Raw genomic sequence first — 21,522 nt, forward strand, 5'->3', positions numbered from 1 at the left:
GTATTTTTCAAAAGGCAATAAATGAGGCTGAATGAACTGTTTCACTGCCAAACAAGGCTCCGCTGATAGCCAGATGTAGCAGTGGTAAGGGAATACCCCCCTGAAATGGACAAAAATGAACTTATTGGCACCGTACAAAACATATACACAATGTACAATACAACTCAAATGGACATCGTTTCATTCAAAACTTATTGCAAATGCCATATGGCAAAGGCCAAGTGTCACACAGCAAAAATCCAATAGATGGAGAGCGCGCTCCACGGTAAACTTTCATATTGCAAATGCACATCAAGTCAAGACCCAAGGGTCAAATTTAGAAAATTTGAAAGAAAATGCAAAAACGTATCACCCTCTTAAAAAGTGCTTTCTGGACCGTTTTCAAAATTATTTTGATTTGTTTGTCAATTATACATGTATAAGAACTGTATGAACATACTTTTGTCATATTTTATTGTAATATTGTTTTTACCTCTTGAGTGTAGGGGCCAGTATTTTGATGTTTGGGTGAAAAACGTACCCAAGTGAAACTAGAATATGCATATAATTGTCAGATTAGGATAGAAAACACTCTTAAGTTTCCAAAACTGTCGAAATATTGTCTGTTAGTATGATATTGCAGGCAAAAACCTGAGGATAATCCAACCCATTGCATGCCTTCCCTTCATTGAAAGGGATATCAACCGGATTCCCTCTCCTATGGCTTCCACATGGTGTGAACCGTCTTTAGACATAGTTTCAGGCTTTTATTTTGAAAAATGAGCGAGAAAGATCACATTGCGTCATTGGATGGCTGGGTGCCAGCAGAGTTTTGCATGCGCCAACAGAGTGGAGCAGACATATTGAAGAAGCTACAGTCCGGTTTAAATATTATCGATTATATTTTGTAAGAACAACCTGAGGATTGATTATAAAAAATGTTTGACATGTTTCTACGAACTTTACGGATACTATTTGGAATTTTCGTCTGCCCCGTTGTGAACGCTCGAGCCTGTGGATTTCTGAACATAACGCGCCAAACAAATGGAGGTATTTTGGATACAAAAATAATATTCATGGAACAAAAGGAACATTTATTGTGTAACTGGGAGTCTCGTGAGTGCAAACATCCGAAGATCATCAAAGGTAAGCAATTCATTTGATTGCTTTTCTGACTTTCGTGACCAATCTACTTTGCTGCTAGCTGTTTGTAATATTTTGTCTGCTGAGAGAGATATCCTTACATAAACGCTTGGTATGCTTTCACCGAAAAGCTTTTTTGAAATCTGACATGCCAGGTGGATTAACAACAAGCTAAGCTATGTTTTGCTATATTGCAATTGTGATTTAATGAAAATTAAATCTTTTTAGTAATTTAATTTGAATTTGGCGCTCTGCAATTCAGCAGATGTTGACAAAAAGGATCCCGATAATGGGATGGGTGCATCAAGAAGTTAATTGTCCATAAGGCATATGTTTTGTCCATTTGCAATATGATTTCATAGGAAGTCAAAAGTCAGTGAACCATTGCCAAATGCCATAAGAAATGTCCAAATGCAATATTAAAGTATTGAAAGTGCGAAATCAGGATGTTATGTCCATTTGCGATGTACGATCATAGGAAGTTGGTTTCCAAACCCAAAAGTCAGTGAACCATGTCCAAATGGCATTTATACTGCCCAAATGATATATAGCACTATGTTAAGCCATGAATTAACCTAGATGGTCTATTTGTCATGTATGATGAGGGAAAAGTGGGACTTTTACCGTCACAAATTTGACATGCTCAAAAATACTGCAGAAATGCAAAATTGACTGGCCCGATGAACTCGGGATGGCCGGTGAGTGATAGTGGTTCCTCTCCATCGCTCAATGGTGACATGAGAGAAGTGGGACTCTGTCGTTCTTTAACGATTTTTTGAAAACGTCCAAAATGACCAAGGGCGCAGGTGGGGGGTGCTACCTACCCAACCATGAACCCATTGCACCCCCCTAAAGGCAATAAAAAAAAACATTTTAAAAATGTGCTCCTGGTAACCCTTTCCAATCACCAGGCGCACGGCTGTCCATTTGCAATATGTTTCAATGGGCATTTACAATCACGAATTTTAAATGCTCAAAAATCCTGCAGGAATGTGAAATTGACTGGCCCGATGAACTCGGGATGGCCGGGCAGTGATTCTGGTTCCTCTCCATCGCTCGTTGGTGTTGATTTCAGAATGTCAATTTGGTGATGGTCTATCACTGTTTAAACATATTGCAAATGCACAAAAGTCAGCCAGCAAGTCACCGTCCATCATTCAATTAGATATCATTCTGACACTAAACTTTGATAGTTTGAACGAAGGTAACTATTGCAGGCTCTGTGTGTCTCTAAACCCAACATTGTGTCACTCCATCCTTGCTGTGTGTGTGTGTGTGTGAGAGAGAGTTTTTCTTGATTTACAGTTCATGAGGGTTGCTTAATCACACACATGAAGTTTTGGAAAGATCTGACTTTTTAAACCCTTCAAAACAGCCCCTATGACCCCATTTTAGGGCACTTCCAGTTGGCACAGTAAGCTAAAAGTAAACACATATCCTCATTGGGGTTTGCTTATACAGAATACAGAATCCTGAGTTTAAAGTAGTGCAGTGATTTTCACAAACTGCAGGTTTGGTACATAAAAAAACTTTTAGGGTGAATTGAATCACTTCCGGTTGATCCAGGAAGCTGGATCAGGTAGACCTCATAGTGGCCTGAAGGTTGGAAGTTCTGCCCCTGAACAGGCAGTTAACCCACGGTTCCTAGGCTGTCATTGAAAATAAGAATTTGTTCTTAACTGACTTGCCTAGTTAAATAAAGGTATAAAATAAAAAAATGTCTTCCTATGGGAGAGAAGTGTTGGGGAATAATCAGCATTAGTTGGGTAACATAGATAAGATGTTTTATTTTCATTATATGCTTGTGAGTTACTTCTCATCAGAATGTCTATTTTTGTATAATACTTTTGGCTGGTTGCAGTCATCTGTTCTCGGTCAGGACTGAGTTACTTGGGCCGCAGAGAGGGGAGAGGTCAAGCGTGTCATCATATGTAAATGTATATTTTAAACCATATGAAGGGATGATTGATGGGGAACCAATTATCTCTTGGCTCCACTGTGTCTGTGTGCCAGTCACTCCCTACTTTTCCCATCGGGGATGGCAGTATCTGGAACCATTCTATGTTCCCTCTCTCGTGGCCTTTATCTTGACCTAAAGGCTCACTTTTTTCTCCGTGAGCTTGTCCAGAATTGGTTGTATTTGGGATGGGTGTATCTAAAATGACAATTGATCTATATCATTGGGTGGGGGGTAATGTCTCGGTACCATTTTGTACCAAGAATGAGATAAGAGCTTTGTTTAGGAGAACAAACTGAACGATAATTTATAGCCAATGCTGTCTGGCTATGTGTGTCTTTGCTATAAAGGATCTCAGTTGCAATGTGTAAGGACTCTCAGAGAATTCATTTATAGACACTGAATTGATCTGAGAGTCACAGGGTTGTGATGGAGCTCATATAATTAAAGATGGACTTTATGATAACTCTGACTTGTGTGTGGTTTGCTCTCATGATTTGGTAAATACAGGAAATTTCCACTACAGAAGTCATTGCAAACTGTTTAATTAATGTTGGGGCAAGGAGTTCCCCTCAGGGAACTCCACCCCCCCCCCCCCCCCCCCGTTCAGCTGAAAAGGTGGCGCAGGGAATTCAAAAATATTCTTTAGAAATATTTAACTTTCACACATTAACAAGTCCAATACCTCAAATGAAAGATAAACACCTTGTTCATCTACCCATCATGTCAGATTATTTAAAAATTTTACAGCGAAAATACAACATATATTTATGTTAGACCACCACCAAATCAAAGAAAAAACACAGCTATTTTTTCCAGCCAAAGATAAAATCACAAAAGCAGGATTAGAAATAAAATGAATCACTAACCTCTTGAAAATCTTCATCAGATGACAGTCATATGACATGTTACACAGTACATTTATGTTTTGTTCGCTAATATGCATTTTTATATCCACAAATCTCGCTTTACATTGACGCCATGTTCAGAACTTCCTCCAAAATATCCGGAGGAATTATAGAAAGCTACGCCAGATAACAGAAATACTCATCATAAACTTTGACTGAACACACATGTTCTACATATAATTAAAGATACACTGGTTCTTAATGCAACCGCTGTGTCAGATTCTTTTTAAACGTTACGGAAAAAGCCTAACATTGCAATAATCTGAGACGGCGCTCAGATGTAACCACCATGTTGGAGTCAACAGAAATACGAAATTACAACATAATTATTCCCTTACCTTTGATGATCTTTCATCAGAATGTAGTGCAAGGAGTCCTAGTTCCACAATAAATCATTGTTTTGTTCCATAATGTCCAATACTAGTGTCCAAGTAGCTGCATTTGCTATTACTTTCAGCTCACATGCCCAAAAACTGACTGCTGGTCCAAGATAACTCGCATGAAAACTTCCAAAAGATATATTCCAGGTCGAATAAACTGGTCAAACTAAGTAGATAATCAATCTTCAGGATGTTATTATCATATATATCCAATAACGTTCCAACCAGATCATACGGCTTCATCTGGGGCCGAATGGAACAGCCATAGCACCCACAGAGAAATGCGCCACAGCAAAATGGCATTCTGTTGGGACACTGACTATTTTCCCTCCCATTAGGTCAAAGTTCACAGCAAATGCTCCATTACACTTTCTACTGAACGAGGACATCTAGTGGAAGACGAAGGAAGTGCTTCCAGATCCATATCTTGTTGGGAAAGGAGGGGGAGATGACGTCAAAGTTGCCCCAACTTTCAGATTTCCACTTCTTGTTTGGAAGATTGCCTGCCCTATGAGTTCTGTTATACTCCCAGACATAATTCAAGCAGTTTTAGAAACTTCAGAGTGTTTTCTATCCAATAGCAATAATAATATGCATATATTAGCAATCTAGGACAGAGTTTGATGTAGTTCACTATGGGCACACAATTCATCCAAAGTGAAAATACTGCCCCCTATCCTCAACAAGAAATATGTGTTCACTTTCAACTTCCTGTGTCAACCGGAAGTGCCTTAAATTGGGGTCATAGGGGCTATTTCGAAGGTTTAACTTCTTGGATATAGGGGGCGCTATTTTAATTTTGTCATGAAAAGATGCTCGACTATGCATATAATTGACAGCTTTGGAAAGAAAACACTCTGACGTTTCCAAAACTGCAAAGATATTGTCTGTGAGTGCCACAGAACTGATGTTACAGAAAAAACCCAGATAAAAATCCAATCAGGAAGTGCCGCATTTTTTGAAACCGCCTCATGGTAATGACTCATTATATGGCTGTGGAGGAGCTAGGAGTCAGCTTACGTTTTCCACGTTTTCCCCAAGGTGTCTGCAGCATTGTGACGTATTTGTAGGCATATCATTGGAAGATTGACCATAAGAGACTACATCTACCAGGTGGTCGCTTGGTGTCCTCCGTTGCAATTATTGCGCAATCTCCAGCTGCAGTATTTTTCCGTTTGCTTCTGATGACAAGCCAACTGCCACCACTGATAGATTATCGAATAGATATGTGAAAAACACCTTGAGGATTGATTCTAAACAACATTTGCCATGTTTCTGTCGATATTATGAAGCTAATTTGGAAAAAAGTTTGGCGTTGTAAGTGACTGCATTTTCCGGTATTTTTCTTAGCCAAACGTGATGAACAAAACGGAGCTATTTCGTCTACACAAATCCCGGATACGGGATTGCTCGACGCTAGAGGTTAAAAAGGTCAGATCTTTTCAAAACTTCATATGTGTGATTAGGCAACCCTCATGAACTGTAAATCAGTCATTTCTCCCAACATATGTCAAAGAAAAGAAATATCCTCTTTGGGGTATGCTCTTACAGAATTTTGAGTTTTTTGTCTTTACGTTAAGAACTGGCTGATTTACAGAAGGTTGAATGAGTGTGTGTGATTTTAAAAAATCACAGAAAATCACAGAAATCTCGCAGAGCTCCGAAACACACCTTAACAGATTCGTCTGAACACGCCGCAACTGGATCTTTTAGTTTTTTGGGAATAAAAAAAAAGAATGCAATATGGAGTTTCTCATCGATCATACAGCAAATGCCAAAATGTGCCCTTCATGTATGTAAGATGTTGGGACTGCTGTTAGGGCCTACATAAAGCTGTCCCAACAGTTTGTCACTGTTATAGTGCAATTAATGTATTGTTTAGTGTTGTGTAGTGGCTTGCTGGCACGCATTCCAATTTTATATGTAGATTTTTTGCCCCACCAACATTTACATGCTAAAATCGCCTCTAATTAGGATTATGGTTAGGGTTAGCAGTAGTAATCATCTAAACATTTTGCTGTACTTCTGTGAAATATATGCTAAATGATGAAAGTCCCCGACAGACTGACGCCATTTGAGTGTCGCAAGATATTACGCTGCTCGACCGCTGGACAGCACACTTAGCGGCCCACAACATTTGGGCCAGAACGATGGTGGTAGATATGAGTCATGCTCAGGTATAGTAATGACTGCATCAGGGTTTAAATACATGTGTACGCACAATGTACAAACATGCAAGATAAAGAGTGTAACAGGCTACTACTATCCTTAACTTAGGGATAGGGGGCAGTATTACGGAAGTTTGGATGAATGAGGTGCCCAAAGTAAACTGCCTGTTACTCAGGCCCAGAAGCTAGGATATGCATATAATTGGTAGAATTGGATAGAAAACACTCTAAAGTATCCAAAACTGTTAACATAATGTATTTGAGTATAACATAACTGAAACAGTAGGTGGAAACCCGAGGAGAATCCATCCCAAAATATTATTTTTGGTGGTGACACCATTTAAAATATCTGTCTATGGGGAAATTAATGGAAATCCTCCCAGATTGTAGTCCCTAGGGCTTCCAGCCAATGTCAACAGTCTTTAGAAAGAGTTTCAGGCTTGTTTTCTGAAAAATGAGCTAGAATTAATAGTTTTTCAAGGTGGCTCCTATTTTGGCTGTAGTGTTGTGGCGCACATCGGTGAGGGTGCGCACTTCGTTATTTATCTCCGGTAATGAACATACTATTCTCTTAAACTTACATTTTTATTGTTTATTTACATATTAGGGTACCTGAGGATTGATTAGAAATGTTGTTTGACTTGTTTGGACAACATTTATTGGTAACGTTCGGGATTAATTTGTATGCATTTTGAACGAGGGAAACCGGTGGATTACTGAGTCAAGCGCGCCAAATAAACTGACTTTTTTGGGGTATAAAGAAGGACTTTATCAAACAAAAGGACCATTTGTTATGGAGTTGGGACCCTTGTGATTGTTAACAGAGGAACATCTTCAAAGGTAAGTGATTTATTTGATTGCTTTTTCTGACTTCTGTGATGCCTCTGCTTGTTTGGAAAAGGTTGGTAAATCCTTTTGAACGCGGGGTGCTGTCCTCAGATAATCTCATGGTGTGCTTTCGCCATAAAGCCTTTTTGAAATCAGACAAAGTGGCTGACCTAGCCCAAAGAGGTTTAATATGCTCCTAATGTATGCCTAACCTACTGCTTCATGAGCACTACAGCGAGAATGAAGATGACAGAATTAATTAATAGACTACAGGATAAACAAGCATTTTATCAGTTAAGGGGCAATCTGGGAAAAAACTGACGATACACAACATTCACCTCGCAAGGTGATGGATGCGGAGCCTTAACATGCACATGCTCCAACGAATGCAATATCGGTAGCCATGCCATAATGCAACACCGTTTGGAGATAATGAAGCAAGAATATTAGTTAACACCTGAGTGTGTGAGCATCACCACAACATTAAGAATTGCAGCATAACACATTATAGAACCAGTATGTAAGACATGATAACAAAATGCAACAGAAGATGAATTAATAGAAGGAGCTAATACATGATACTAGAATGAAGTATACAATATACTAATTAGTATACAATAGCATATGGAAGACTAATTGTCACTATGCTGTCACTGAATACAACTAGACTACAAGATGGACCAACAGGGAGGGACTACCTATGTAAAATACATGACACATGATTAAACATGGCTAATGAATACAGGGCCTAAACCTACTGAAGCAGATAAGATGACTAACGTGATTATTTAAGATAGTCTTTGAAGAGGTAGGGTTTCAGACGTTTTCTAAAGATGGGCAGGGTCTTTCTCTCTCTCTGCAGCCCCTGGTCTGCCCTGGTCCCGTCCCTTCAATGTCATTTACATCCCCTAATAGAGGAGACACTGTGAGCCACCGGCACTGCAGCAATTCAGCATGACAACTATAGACTTAATTCTGGTTGACATTAATCATGGACCATTTAACAATGGAGTCACTACCTTTTCGAGAATATGTGGAACGCATACAGAGGTCTTTTTCCAGCTCCATGATGTGAGTGCAACTGCATTGTCAGGACATGTTTTCAAATGTGTCTCTCATCAAACTGAACTAAATATTTGTGAGGAGTTGTTTGAATCATAATACATTTAGTGGGTGCTTATATTTGTCCTAATTGGCAATGTGTTTTTTTGCATATCCCACTCTCCCCAAGACAACCTCACAGCCATGGTCTGCTGTTCAACGGCAACCCCGGAGCAATTAGGGTTAAGTACCTTGCTCAAAGGTACATGGAAATATATTTTACCTTGTCAGTTTGGGGATTCGATCCAGCGAAGAGCAATTTCTCGAGCAAGAATTTTGCTAGGACTGTCTGGTAATGATCTGAGTGGGGAGGGGAATACTGAAAAGCATATGTTATTGGCAGAGAGGTTTGGAACTCTCTTCTCTTATTGGTCTATTCAATAATGTCACCAGGCACCATGTCACCAGGCACCAGGCATTCCGTATTTATTTACGGAAAGCCAGGGGCACAGTCAAACACTCAGACATAATTTACATTTTAAGGAATGTAGTGAAGTAAAAGTTGCCAAAAATATAAATAGTAAAGTACAGATAGCCCCAAAAATGATAGGGGGAAAGAGACGAGGGAAGGCAGGCAAGTGGAGGTCGGCTCAAACTTGAAGGCAGCGGCAGCCCCCATCTCTCTCATAACTCAACCACTTCTATTAGATATAACTTATGGCTTTCACTCCCTGTTCTATTGAGTCTCCTTGATTCATTTAATTTGTGGTCCACTCAGTAGTTTTTACCCGATCCAGCGCGAAACACCACAAGTGACCCCAGCTGCCTGTAAGAGAGACACAGTCAGAGCCCTGGGGTATTATGACAGTTATCTAGCTCCTACACAATGTCAGGAGATGTTCTGTCGGTCATTAGTTAAGTAACATTCTGCATTATGTTGCCATTTGTTAAGCATTACGCTGCGCAACTAGAGAACATTAACAACCCCTACGCAGCGTTTTTTCCGCTGACTGGCCCACCACCACAGAAAGCACTGAGCTAGGCTGAAACACCTGCATTTCGAATATGCCTTACTCAAGAAAGCAAAAAAGAGACCATGTTTGTATGCGGCTTTATTAAATCCAATTTTGTATTTAATTGTTTTGTTTGCAAACTCATATGTGACATGTATTAATGCTAAACCACCTGCCCTGAATGACAAGTCGCCACTGACTATGATCATATAGGCATCACAATTTCTCCTGGATTTACTTACAGTTCACCCAAGGTCAACAATGTGCCTGGAAAGCAAAGCTAGCTAAGTGAAATTGTTCTGGAAGTCAAATCTCATAATTTCCTTAATCAGAAATCCAATTATGTTAATCACAGGTTTGGAAATAATGGTGGTTGTGGACTTTAAGGGACACATGGGAATGAAGTCACAGGCGATACACTTGATAAGAAACTATTTCACAAAAGTAGCTTAATTTTCTTTAGTGATATTTATTCCCAGAAAGGCACTCACTACATTTGATGCAATGTTTGCACAAATAGATTGTGAACAACAAAAAAGACTGAGCAAAGACAATCCACTCGGGTTCTTAGAAAGGTCATTGTCATGGTAAGCCATTTTTTTAGAGGTTACAAACAGTAGTTATTCATTATCAGAACTACATGCTTTGCAATCTATCCAGTACTGTTGGTTGTGGTTTTGATATGACGAGTGAGGCTAAGTCCCTACAGCAACAGCTCCTTCTTTGACTATGCAGAAGACCACAGGGACCAAAGACAGAATTCAATGTTCCAATTAATGTTCCAATTACCAAAGTGAATACAGCCATAGGGTAAGTTCCTTCCCTGGTCTGGGTGAATGCAATGCATCGTCTGACTGTGTGAGGGGAAAACACCAACACATACAGTGCACAGCACATGGTGTGGACAAGAAAAATCATATTCCATTTACTGTGAAAGAAAACATTCAACTGCAGGAAACTACAGTACACACATACTATGCTGTGTAAAATAATTTATAATCAAATAATCTTCAAGCAAAGAACAAAGTAACAAAATGTCATACTAATAAATCATTCTTATGATGTACAGAAATGAATTGGGTTCAATGGCCATCAAAACCTCATAAGTATTTTTTATTTTTATTGAATTGTTTTTAAACCCCAGCCCTTAAAATCCCTTCATTTTATAGATGTTCCACTTCAACAGTACTAAATGTTAATGCAGTACATTTCATTTGTTTGAAATTACAACAGGACAGCTGGCCCTGAACTTTAAAGTTTCTATACTTTATATTGACAGCTTTAGAACACTAAATTAGTGTCAAAAGCATACACAATCAGAGGGTTTTGTTATAAAAGATTAGTAGATTATCCTAGGGCTACATTTCATAACCAATGTATCAATAATTGTACACCATTTCAGTAAATGCACACATTGTATATCGATCCAGTTCCCCCTCAAGTCATATTTGTTCAGCAGCCTGGGCTAAAAATATCTGGTGTGAAATGAATAATAATAAGTACAGATTTATATAGTTGGTGCAAATTTCATTGGGATGGTGAAACACTAGTTCACTGGGTTACTTGCTAACCTTCAGCTAACAAGGAGAAGATATATCCCACGTTGCGTCTTTTTTGTTGGAAGTGGGTGTTCTTTAAAAAGGAAAGGAGATTCTGGTAGGTCCAGTACTATCCAAGAGAAAATAGGTCTTCACCAAATTAGACCCTAGCCTCGGTCTCTTTTCTCTCCACTTTTAGGCAACATTAGTCTTTACATTGCTAGGGCACATTACTCAGAACAGTCTAAGCATAGAAACAACAGCAAGGCACATTTTGAGGCATAAAAAAAGTTCTCTCTCACTCAGTCTCGGTATCTGCACACTCTAGCTGGGACTCAAGCTCTCTTCCTTCCAACATTATAGCGTTCTCCCTCTCTTTGGCCTGAGCCAGTACAAAACCATTCAGTTTATTAATGCGCTCGTCTGCGTATTCTAAATTTGTCAAGCTGGTGTTGCCTTTCTTCCTCTCGCCCCTTTCCTCCTCCTTCACCTCCTCCATGTCCTCCTCCCTCTTCTCCATTGCCTCGCAGGCCCTCCGCACATCATCAGGAATGTTACTCTTCAGGTCACGGTTCTTGGGTCTCTTGGTTAGCTTGGTGAGGGAGCGGAAGCGGAGGTTGAAGAGCTTATCGTCCTCTGATGAGGCCTGCTGGGTCTGCTCGCTGCCTCTCCGCTGCTCATAACAAAGCTCCCCTGCCCCTCGCAACCTCAAGTTATTCAGCTTGGTGTCAATACTCTCCTGGGAGGAGGTCTTGAAGCAGCCCTGGTCCAAGCTGACAAACAAGGCCCTCTTCTGTGGGGAGAACATGTCCAGCGAGTGGGTCCTCTGCTCCAGGCTCAGCTGCCTGCGCTCCATGCTGCGGATGGTGGTGGCCCGCTGCAACTTGTCGTGGATCTCCACACTCAGCCGCCGACGCGTCTCCCGGAACTCATTCTGCACATTGGCCTTCCACTCAGCAGCATGGACCTTGAACTCCCCCACCTGAAATCATACAAAGATGGAGATTGAGGAATGAGGGTTGTCGAGGGGGGTGCTTTGGAAATCTAATTGATTGGATCTTGTACAAATTCCCCCTCAGACAAAAGCAAGGCTCCTTCCATAGAAAGTCAATATCACAGTATCCATCCATACTGTACTTACAGATCAATAGCTCAGTAAGCACACTATTCACTCATCAGCCCAAACACTACCCACCGGGCAAAAACTGGTTGAATCAACGTTGTTTTCACGTCTTTTCAACAAAAACATTTAATGTGATTTATGTTGAATCAATGTGGAATACTGATTGGATTTTAAAAAGTCATCAATCAACATAAGGGAATTTCATATTTTTTCCCACAACTTGTAACCAACAGTAAACACGGTGACATGGTGGTTGAATTCACGTTAGTTGACAACTCAACCAAATGTTAATCAAAACTAGACGTTGAACTGACATCTGTGCCCAGTGGGTAATGGATGTCTGTCTGTCTGTCTGTCTGTCTGTCTGTCTGTCTGTCTGTCTGTCTGTCTGTCTGTCTGTCTGTCTGTCTGTCTGTCTGTCTGTCTGTCTGTCTGTCTGTCTGTCTGTCTGTATGTCTGTCTGTCTGTCTGTCTGTCTGTCTGTCTGTCTGTCTGTCTCAGTGTCTCAGGGGCTCCAGACAGGGGCATCAACGAGGCATCAATAACAAAACAGACACTGAAGGAAGGCAGGGGAGGGAAAGAGTGACCTTTTAGTTTCCACTGCTTTAGATAATGTAATGACAGGCACTGTAATTGAATGAGCAGCACCCACCTCCTCTTTGGTCTTTTTAGAAAGCACTCTGAGCCAGTCTCCGATCATGCTCAGGACCGCAGCGAAGTAGGCCAAACCCACCAGGATCCAGAACCAGACCAGGGGCTTGTACCACTTCATGTACTTGATCTTCCGATCCCCACCTGGGACAACAGTGGAAGAGTTGTTACATTGGATGCCAACTACTGGATTATCTACGTATATACATTGATGCCTGCTACTGCCAAATTATTGTCAACAATGAAAAATGTAGCACATTAAAAAAAAACACATTTTAATTAAAGCCAGATTAGTAGGACCAGGGAGGCAGAAAGTTTCAGTTTGACAAACACAAAGTTTGTATTTGGGTTTTGAATTATTTTGGATTAGTCTTTCTCTAATATTCCCCTATATAAGATTGTCTGAGTTATAATTACAGGTAGTCAATTATAGCATCATTATTCACGGGATTATCAAATGCAATGACGACACAACAAAACATAAATACATAACCTCTTGGGTTGATGGAGACTCCATTAGCTAATTTCATAGAGATAATCTAATTTGACATTACGTGGATTGAATGCAAATGCGAGAAAAGAGAAAATGGTGAGTAGAAACGGAGGACTAAACAAATGTATGCCTAAGGCACAGTACATAAACCTGTTACAACACTATCATACCTGCCACATAGTCCCCGATGCCAATCGTTGTTAGCGTGATGACAACAAAGTAGATAGCATCCAGAGTCGTCCATCCCTCGAAATGTTTGAAAATCACCGCTGGGACACCGACGAAGACTATGCACCCGGCCAGGATGAAGAGTATGGTGGAGGTAACTCTGATTTTGGTCTGGCTTATTTCTTTCTGTTTTTGCTTCAGGACAAAAATGACATTGGTCAGAGGTGAACGGTAAGTCAACAAGAACTCAAAAGATAAAACTGTTTACTAAATAGATATTAACTACATTTCTCGCTGAAAGACACAGTATGTTTGAAGATAATTAGTTTATGCATCAATATCTATTAGACAAATCACTCCAGAGACCAAAGGGAAAAGCATCCAAAACCACTCTCCATTAATCCAGTAGGAAAAGCTTGATTCCCAAATTCCCCCTTTGTCACAGAAACTCAGTGTAGGAGTGCTGATTTAGGATCCGTTTTAGCTTTTAGATCACAATAAATATGATTATATGGACAGGGATCAGCAGTCCTACTCTGAGACATTTGATACATACAGCCTGCTCACAGAATCTCAATCAGGTCCTGGCCTTCTACCTTCTCAGCCTCCTTACTCCATCAAACACCTCTGCCCTCACTACAAAGAGCACATCGTAATCTCAGCCTCAGCTAGCCTGACTCATGTGTTAACTCCTTGGGAGGGGAAATCCATTCACTGAGCCTGGCCTAATACCTGGATAACAGACGTATAGCCTTTACAGGGATGACTGTATCAAAGCCATTGTGCCGTTTACAGTGAATAAGGTCATTATGGGGTGGAGGTAATATGCTTGCTTTTCACTGTGGGAAGCATATTGCCTCTTTAGAGTCAATGGAACATTTTATGTTATTATAGTTACTGTTCGCTTACATAGCAGGCGCCAAATACTCATTTTCAAATACCCTTTTCTTCACCAAATAATTCATCAAACATGGTGTGTCTAAATTAATTTAACAGTCTGATCGAAAGTAGCTTATAGTTAACTTGAAATCACCTCTTAAAGCATCATGTGCTCATCTGCAGTTTCAGTAAATCCCCATGTACATAACCTTAAATTCTCAAGTAATCCAACTTACCCTGTATATCTTCTCCACCCTCAAGACGCTCTTGACAAATATGGTCCCCAGCTGGTCTCCAATGCCAGCCAGGAGGAACCCAAACAGTGGGATGCCAAATAAGGCGTACAGGATGCAGAAGATCTTCCCTCCCTCCGTACTGGGAGCTATGTTCCCGTAACCTGTCACAGTGGTGTTTTGTTATGCAAGGCCTGTGTTATGTTCCAGGAGTTGGAGGTTAGAGGTGAGGAAATAATCAGGTTGGACTCTGAGAACATGACATTAATTACAACCTGCAGTGAATGGAGAGATTGAACATGGGCGTGGATGACTAGAGCACAGACTGAACCAGCACGGTGGGATGTTTGTCCCTATCCACAGTGAGAGAAGCAGAGTAATTATGTAAACAGATTAAATGGTATTCATATGTTCTGCTAAAAACACACCCTAGTGACACTGTTCCTTCCCACCTACTGATAGAAAGCTATTATCATCAGTAAATTATGTACTGTGAAGACACGCTGTGAGACTTGAACAGTAAACACACACACACACACACACACACATTATCATGAAGTACATCCTGTGAACGATGCATTATTTTTTTCCAGTCTTTCTTTTATCCATTTCCCTGCTAGCACACATTGCATTACAGTTGTGTAACGTTGACAGAGCTCCACTTGAAGTACATTGAGTCACAGCACCTGTAGGTTACCTCATAGCCTACACGTCAAAGTAGACTAGTGCTATTGCTTTATTGTACTCAGTTAATCAGAGGAGCGAGTCACACGTTAATAGGTTTGGTGGTGGAGGATACCTATCGTTGTAATCACGGTCCCAGCAAAGAAGAAGGCACTTCCCAGGTCCCAGTGACTGGAGTTGTAAGATGTGTCTCCGATCGGACTGACTCCTGTACTGACAGCATCTATGGCATGCTGGGAAAGAGGAAGAGAGAAACAGACAGAGCTAGTTATCTTAACTGGTTCATAGCATACAGTTCAACGTGTAGTTTATCTACTTAAACATATAAATGAAGAACAAATTTAACCCAGAACCAAACACAGTTGGTTGATATCTTAGCACCAATGGATAACCAGTTGTCTTTCAACACATGCTAGACAGTAAAGAGGACAGTACCAAAAAACACCTCAGATGATGTAAAGACAAAACCATAGGCCTAACACGTGTCTGACCGCATTTAATAGCCAATATAAACTCATTGGTTATTTAATGCATGTGAGAGCAGATGACTGATGACTCTCTCTTCAGATGAACCTGGACGGTCACCAATGGTGGGAGGACAGAGGACGTGATGGGACAGAGGGAGGGAAGGACGGATGGAAGGGAGAGGCTGTGAAGCAGGACAGGGTGTGGTGGTGATCAGTCTTCTCCACAGTCCACATGGTTAGCTGTGTGCTTGTGGCGTGCAAGGCATGCAGTAGCAGGGGTCTGGCCAGGTGTGTGAGACTCAGAGTCAGCCAATCTAAAGGGTTGGGTAAACACTGTTAGGGTACATCCCTAAGGATCTGGTGGGGAGGGATCACTTCCTTTGTAATGATTACTATCAGGACATCATGGGCTTTGTTTATACTGAGTGTTGAATGAAAGATGGCTGCATGCCAAACAGCTGATTAGTACATAATATCTTGTGTAGTGTGTACATAAACAAAGGAACGTTTCACAGTCAATACTCACACCATACAACTCCATTCTTAGCACATCCTTACATGAATGCCAACTTCTTTTACTACAAAGACTGTTAAAATGTCTGGTGGTTTGTTGTGCATGTGTGGCCTTGCTAAAAATACTAGTGTTTGTTCCACTTCCTTTGGTATTTCATCCTACACGCACAGAACTTCCGTGAAAACTGTCACCTACCAGAAGACTTATCTCTTCGATCTTATTTGGTCTTTTCTGCTTCTTTTAAAAAATCTCAGGCTCGGCCACCGAGGCAGGGCATTAACATTAAAGAACTGTCGTCTCCTATTGCCTCGCACACTCACCGAAGACTCTCCTTAATCTGTACTCTAGTCTCCAAAAATGCAGTACAATATCACATTTTTCTCCATCATATAATCACAATGTTTATGTGCGGTATACAATAAGGACTTATTGTATAAATTGAAAATGAATTAATATTTCCCTGAGGACCTTTAATTAGGGATAGGGGGCAGTCTTCGGAAGTTTGGATGAATGAGGTGCCCAGATTAAACTGCCTGTTACTCAGGCCCAGAAGCTAGGATATGCATATTGGTAGCATTGGATAGAAAACACTACAAAGTTTCCAAAACTGTTAAAATAATGTCTGTGAGTATAACAGAACTGATATACAGTGCCTTGCGAAAGTATTCGGCTCCCTTGAACTTTGCGACCTTTTGACACATTTCAGGCTTCAAACATAAAGATATAAAACTGTATTTTTTTGTGAAGAATCAACAACAAGTGGGACACAATCATGAAGTGGAACGACATTTATTGGATATTTCCAACCTTTTTAACAAATCAAAAACTGAAAAATTGGGCGTGCAAAATTATTCAGCCCCCTTAAGTTAATACTTTGTAGCGCCACCTTTTGCTGCGATTACAGCTGTAAGTCGCTTGGGGTATGTCTCTATCAGTTTTGCACATCGAGAGACTGACATTTTTTCCCATTCCTCCTTGCAAAACAGCTCGAGCTCAGTGAGGTTGGATGGAGAGCATTTGTGAACAGCAGTTTTCAGTTCTTTCCACAGATTCTCGATTGGATTCAGGTCTGGACTTTGACTTGGCCATTCTAACACCTGGATATGTTTATTTTTGAACCATTCCATTGTAGATTTTGCTTTATGTTTTGGATCATTGTCTTGTTGGAAGACAAATCTCCGTCCCAGTCTCAGGTCTTTTGCAGACTCCATCAGGTTTTCTTCCAGAATGGTCCTTTATTTGGCGCAATCCATCTTCCCATCAATTTTAACCATCTTCCCTGTCCCTGCTGAAGAAAAGCAGGCCCAAACCATGATGCTGCCACCACCATGTTTGACAGTGGGGACAGTGTGTTCAGGGTGATGAGCTGTGTTGCTTTTACGCCAAACATAACGTTTTGCATTGTTGCCAAAAAGTTCAATTTTGGTTTCATCTGACCAGAGCACCTTCTTCCACATGTTTGGTGTGTCTCCCAGGTGGCTTGTGGCAAACTTTAAACAACACTTTTTATGGATATCTTTAAGAAATGGCTTTCTTCTTGCCACTCTTCCATTAAGGCCAGATTTGTGCAATATACGACTGATTGTTGTCCTATGGACAGAGTCTCCCACCTCAGCTGTAGATCTCTGATGTTCATCCAGAGTGATCATTGGCCTCTTGGCTGCATCTCTGATCAGTCTTCTCCTTGTATGAGCTGAAAGTTTAGACGGACGGCCAGGTCTTGGTAGATTTGCAGTGGTCTGATACTCCTTCCATTTCAATATTATCGCTTGCACAGTGCTCCTTGGGATGTTTAAAGCTTGGGAAATCTTTTTGTATCCAAATCCGGCTTTAAACTTCTTCACAACAGTATCTCGGACCCGCCTGGTGTGTTCCTTGTTCTTCATGATGCTCTCTGCGCTTTTAACGGACCTCTGAGACTATCACAGTGCAGGTGCATTTATACGGAGACTTGATTACACACAGGTGGATTGTATTTATCATCATTAGTCATTTAGGTCAACATTGGATCATTCAGAGATCCTCACTGAACTTCTGGAGAGAGTTTACTGCACTGAAAGTAAAGGGACTGAAGAATTTTGCACGCCCAATTTTTCAGTTTTTGATTTGTTAAAAAAGTTTGAAATATCCAATAAATGTCGTTCCACTTCATGATTGTGTCCCACTTGTTGTTGATTCTTCACAAAAAAATACAGTTTTATATCTTTATGTTTGAAGCCTGAATGTGGCAAAAGGTCACAAAGTTCAAGGGGTCCGAATACTTTCGCAAGGCACTGTAGCAGGTGAAAACCCGAGGAGAATCCATCCGGAAAAATGTTTCTGGGAGGTGACACCATTTAAAATGCCTGTCTATGGGGAAATCAACGGAATACCTCCCAGATTGCAATTCCTAGGGCTTCCAGCAGATGTCAACAGTCTTCAGAAAGAGTTTCAGGCTTGTTTTTTGAAAAATGAGCTAGAATTTGTAGTTTTTCTAGGTGGCTCCCATTTTGGCTGTAGTATTGTGGCGTGCGTCGGTGAGGGTGCACACTTCATTATTTATCTCCGGTATTGAACATACTATTCTCCATCTTAAATTTGTACATATTAGGGTACCTGAGGATTGATTAGAAACGTTGTTTGACTTGTTTAGACAATGTTTATTGGTAACTTCTGGGAAACCGGTGGATTACTGAGTCAAGCGCGACAACTCAACTGACTTTTTAGGGATATAAAGAAGAACTTATTCGAACAAAAGGACCATTTGTTATGTAGCTGGGACCCTTGTGATTGCAAACAGAGGAACATATTCAAAGGTAAGTGATTGATTTTATCGCTATTTCTGACTCCGTGACGCCTCTGCTTGGCTGGAAAATGTTGGTAATGCTTTAATTTTATCGCTATTTCTGACTTCCGTGACGCCTCTGCTTGGGTGGTGTGCTTTCACAGTAAAGCCTTTTTTAAATCTGACAAAGTGGCTCGATTAACAAGAAGTTAAGCTTTTAAACGATGTAAGACTCTTGTATTTTCATGAATGTTTAATATTACAAATGTTGTATTTCTCTACAGCTGGCCATGCTTTCCACATGGCTAACCCTACCCCGGTCAACTGCCCGGCACCCTCCACAGCAACCCGCCAAAGCCCCCACCATTTCTCCTTTACCCAAATCCAGATAGCTGGTGTTCTGAAAGAGCTGCAAAATCTGGACCCCTACAAATCAACCGGGCTAGACAATCTGGACCCTCTCTTTCTAAAATTATCTGCCAAAATTGTTGCAACCCCTATTACTAGCCTCAACCTCTCTTTCGTATCGTCTGAGATTCCCAAAGATTGGAAAGCTGCTGCGGTCATCGCCCTCTTCAAAGGGGGTGACACTCTAGACCCAAACTGCTACAGACCTATATCTATCCTACCCTGTCTTTCTAAGGTCTTCGAAAGCCAAGTTAACAAACAGATTACTGACCATTTCGAATCCCACCATACCTTCTCCGCTATGCAATCTGGTTTCAGAGCTGGTCATGGGTGCACCTCAGCCACGCTCAAGGTTCTAAACGACATCATAACCGCCATCGATAAGAGACATTACTATGCAGCCGTATTCATCGACCTGGCCAAGGCTTTCGACTCGGTCAATCACAACATTCTTATTGGCAGACTCGACAGCCTTGGTTTCTCAAATGATTACCTCGCCTGGTTTACCAACTACATCTCTGATAGAGTTCAGTGTGTCAAATCGGAGGGTCTGTTGTCCGGACCTCTGATAGTCTCTATGGGTGTGCCACAGGGTTCAATTTTCGGGCCGACTCTCTTCTCTGTATACATCAATGATGTTGCTCTTGCGCATGGTGATTCTCTGATCCACCTCTACGCAGACGACACCATTCTGTATACTTCTGGCCCCTCCTTGGACACTATGTTAACTAACCTCCAGATGAGCTTCAATGCCATACAACTCTCCTTCCGTAGATTCTAACTGCTCTTAAAAGCAAGTAAAACTAAATGCATGCTATTCAATCGATCACTGCCCGCACCTGCTCGCCCGTCCAGCATCACTATTCTGGACGGCTCTGACTTAGAATACGTGGACAACTACAAATACCTGGGTGTCTGGTTAGACTGTAAACTCTCCTTCCAGACTCACATTAAGCATCTCCAATCCAAAATTAAATCTAGAATTGGCTTCCTATATTGCAACAAAGCATCCTTCACTCATGCTGCCAAACATACCCTCGTAAAACTGACCATCCTACCGATCCTCGACTTCGGTGATGTCATCTATAAAATAGCCTCCAACACTCTACTCAACAAACTGGATGCAGTCTATCACAGTACCATCCGTTTTGTCACCAAAGCCCCATACACTACCCACCATTGCAACCTGTACGCTCTCGTTGGTTGGCCCTCACATACTCGTCGCCAAATCCACTGGCTACAGGTTATCTATAAGTCTCTGCTAGGTAAAGCCCCGCCTTATCTCAGCTCACTGGTCACCATAGCAGCACCCACTCGTAGCACGCGCTCCAGCAGGTATATCTCACTGGTCACCCCCAAAGCCAATTCCTCCTTTGGTCGTCTTTCCTTCCAGTTCTCTGCTGCCCATGACTGGAACAAATTGCAAAAATCTCTGAAGCTGGAGACTCACATCTCCCTCACTAGCTTTAAGGAACAGCTGTCAGAGCAGCTTACAGATCACTGCACCTGTACATAGCCCATCTGTAAACAGCCCATCTATCTACCTACCTTATCCCCATACTGGTATTTATTTATTTATTTTGTTCCTTTGCACCCCAATATCTCTACCTGCACATTCATCTTCTGACGATCTACCATTCCAGTGTTAATTGCTATATTGTAATTACTTCGCCACCATGGCCTATTTATTTCCTTAACTTACCTTAAGTTACCTCATTTGCACTCACTGTATATAGTTTTTGTTTTCTTTTGTTCTACTGTATGCTTTGTTTATTCCATGTGTAACTCTGTGTTGTTGTATGTGTCAAATTGCTACGCTTTATCTTAGCCAGGTCACAGTTGCAAATGAGAACTTGTTCTCAACTAGCCTACCTGTTGGATATAGGGGGCGCTATTTTAATTTTTGGATGAAAAACGTTCCCGTTTTAAACCAGATATTTTGTCACGAAAAGATTCTCGACTATGCATATAATTGACAGCTTTGGAAAGAAAACACTCTGACGTTTCCAAAACTGCAAAGATATTTTCTGTGAGTGCCACAGAACTGATGTTACAGGCGAAACCCAGATAAAAATCCAATCAGGAAGTGCATTTTTTGAAACCGCCTCATGCCAATGACTCCTTATATGGCTGTGAATGAGCTACGAATGAGCTTACGTTTTCCACGCATTCCCCCAGGTGTC

At 41.1% G+C, this 21,522-nt stretch overlaps 1 protein-coding gene across 1 annotated transcript; it reads right to left on the reverse strand.

Moving 5' to 3' along the window:
* Nucleotides 1–9,703: 9,703 nt before the first annotated feature.
* Nucleotides 9,704–16,468, reverse strand: LOC109904568 (potassium channel subfamily K member 10-like). The gene is made up of 4 exons (XM_031788016.1): nt 14,506–16,468; nt 13,393–13,585; nt 12,731–12,873; nt 9,704–11,937 (listed from the first exon to the last, which is right to left on the reverse strand). Exons 3-4 carry the CDS (start codon nt 12,848–12,850, stop codon nt 11,254–11,256), a joined length of 804 nt encoding a protein of 267 aa, XP_031643876.1. The 5' UTR covers nt 12,851–12,873; nt 13,393–13,585; nt 14,506–16,468; the 3' UTR covers nt 9,704–11,253.
* Nucleotides 16,469–21,522: the final 5,054 nt, after the last annotated feature.

This window comes from Oncorhynchus kisutch, linkage group LG14, assembly GCF_002021735.2.
Source record: "Oncorhynchus kisutch isolate 150728-3 linkage group LG14, Okis_V2, whole genome shotgun sequence".
Classification (NCBI taxonomy): Eukaryota; Metazoa; Chordata; class Actinopteri; order Salmoniformes; family Salmonidae; genus Oncorhynchus; species Oncorhynchus kisutch.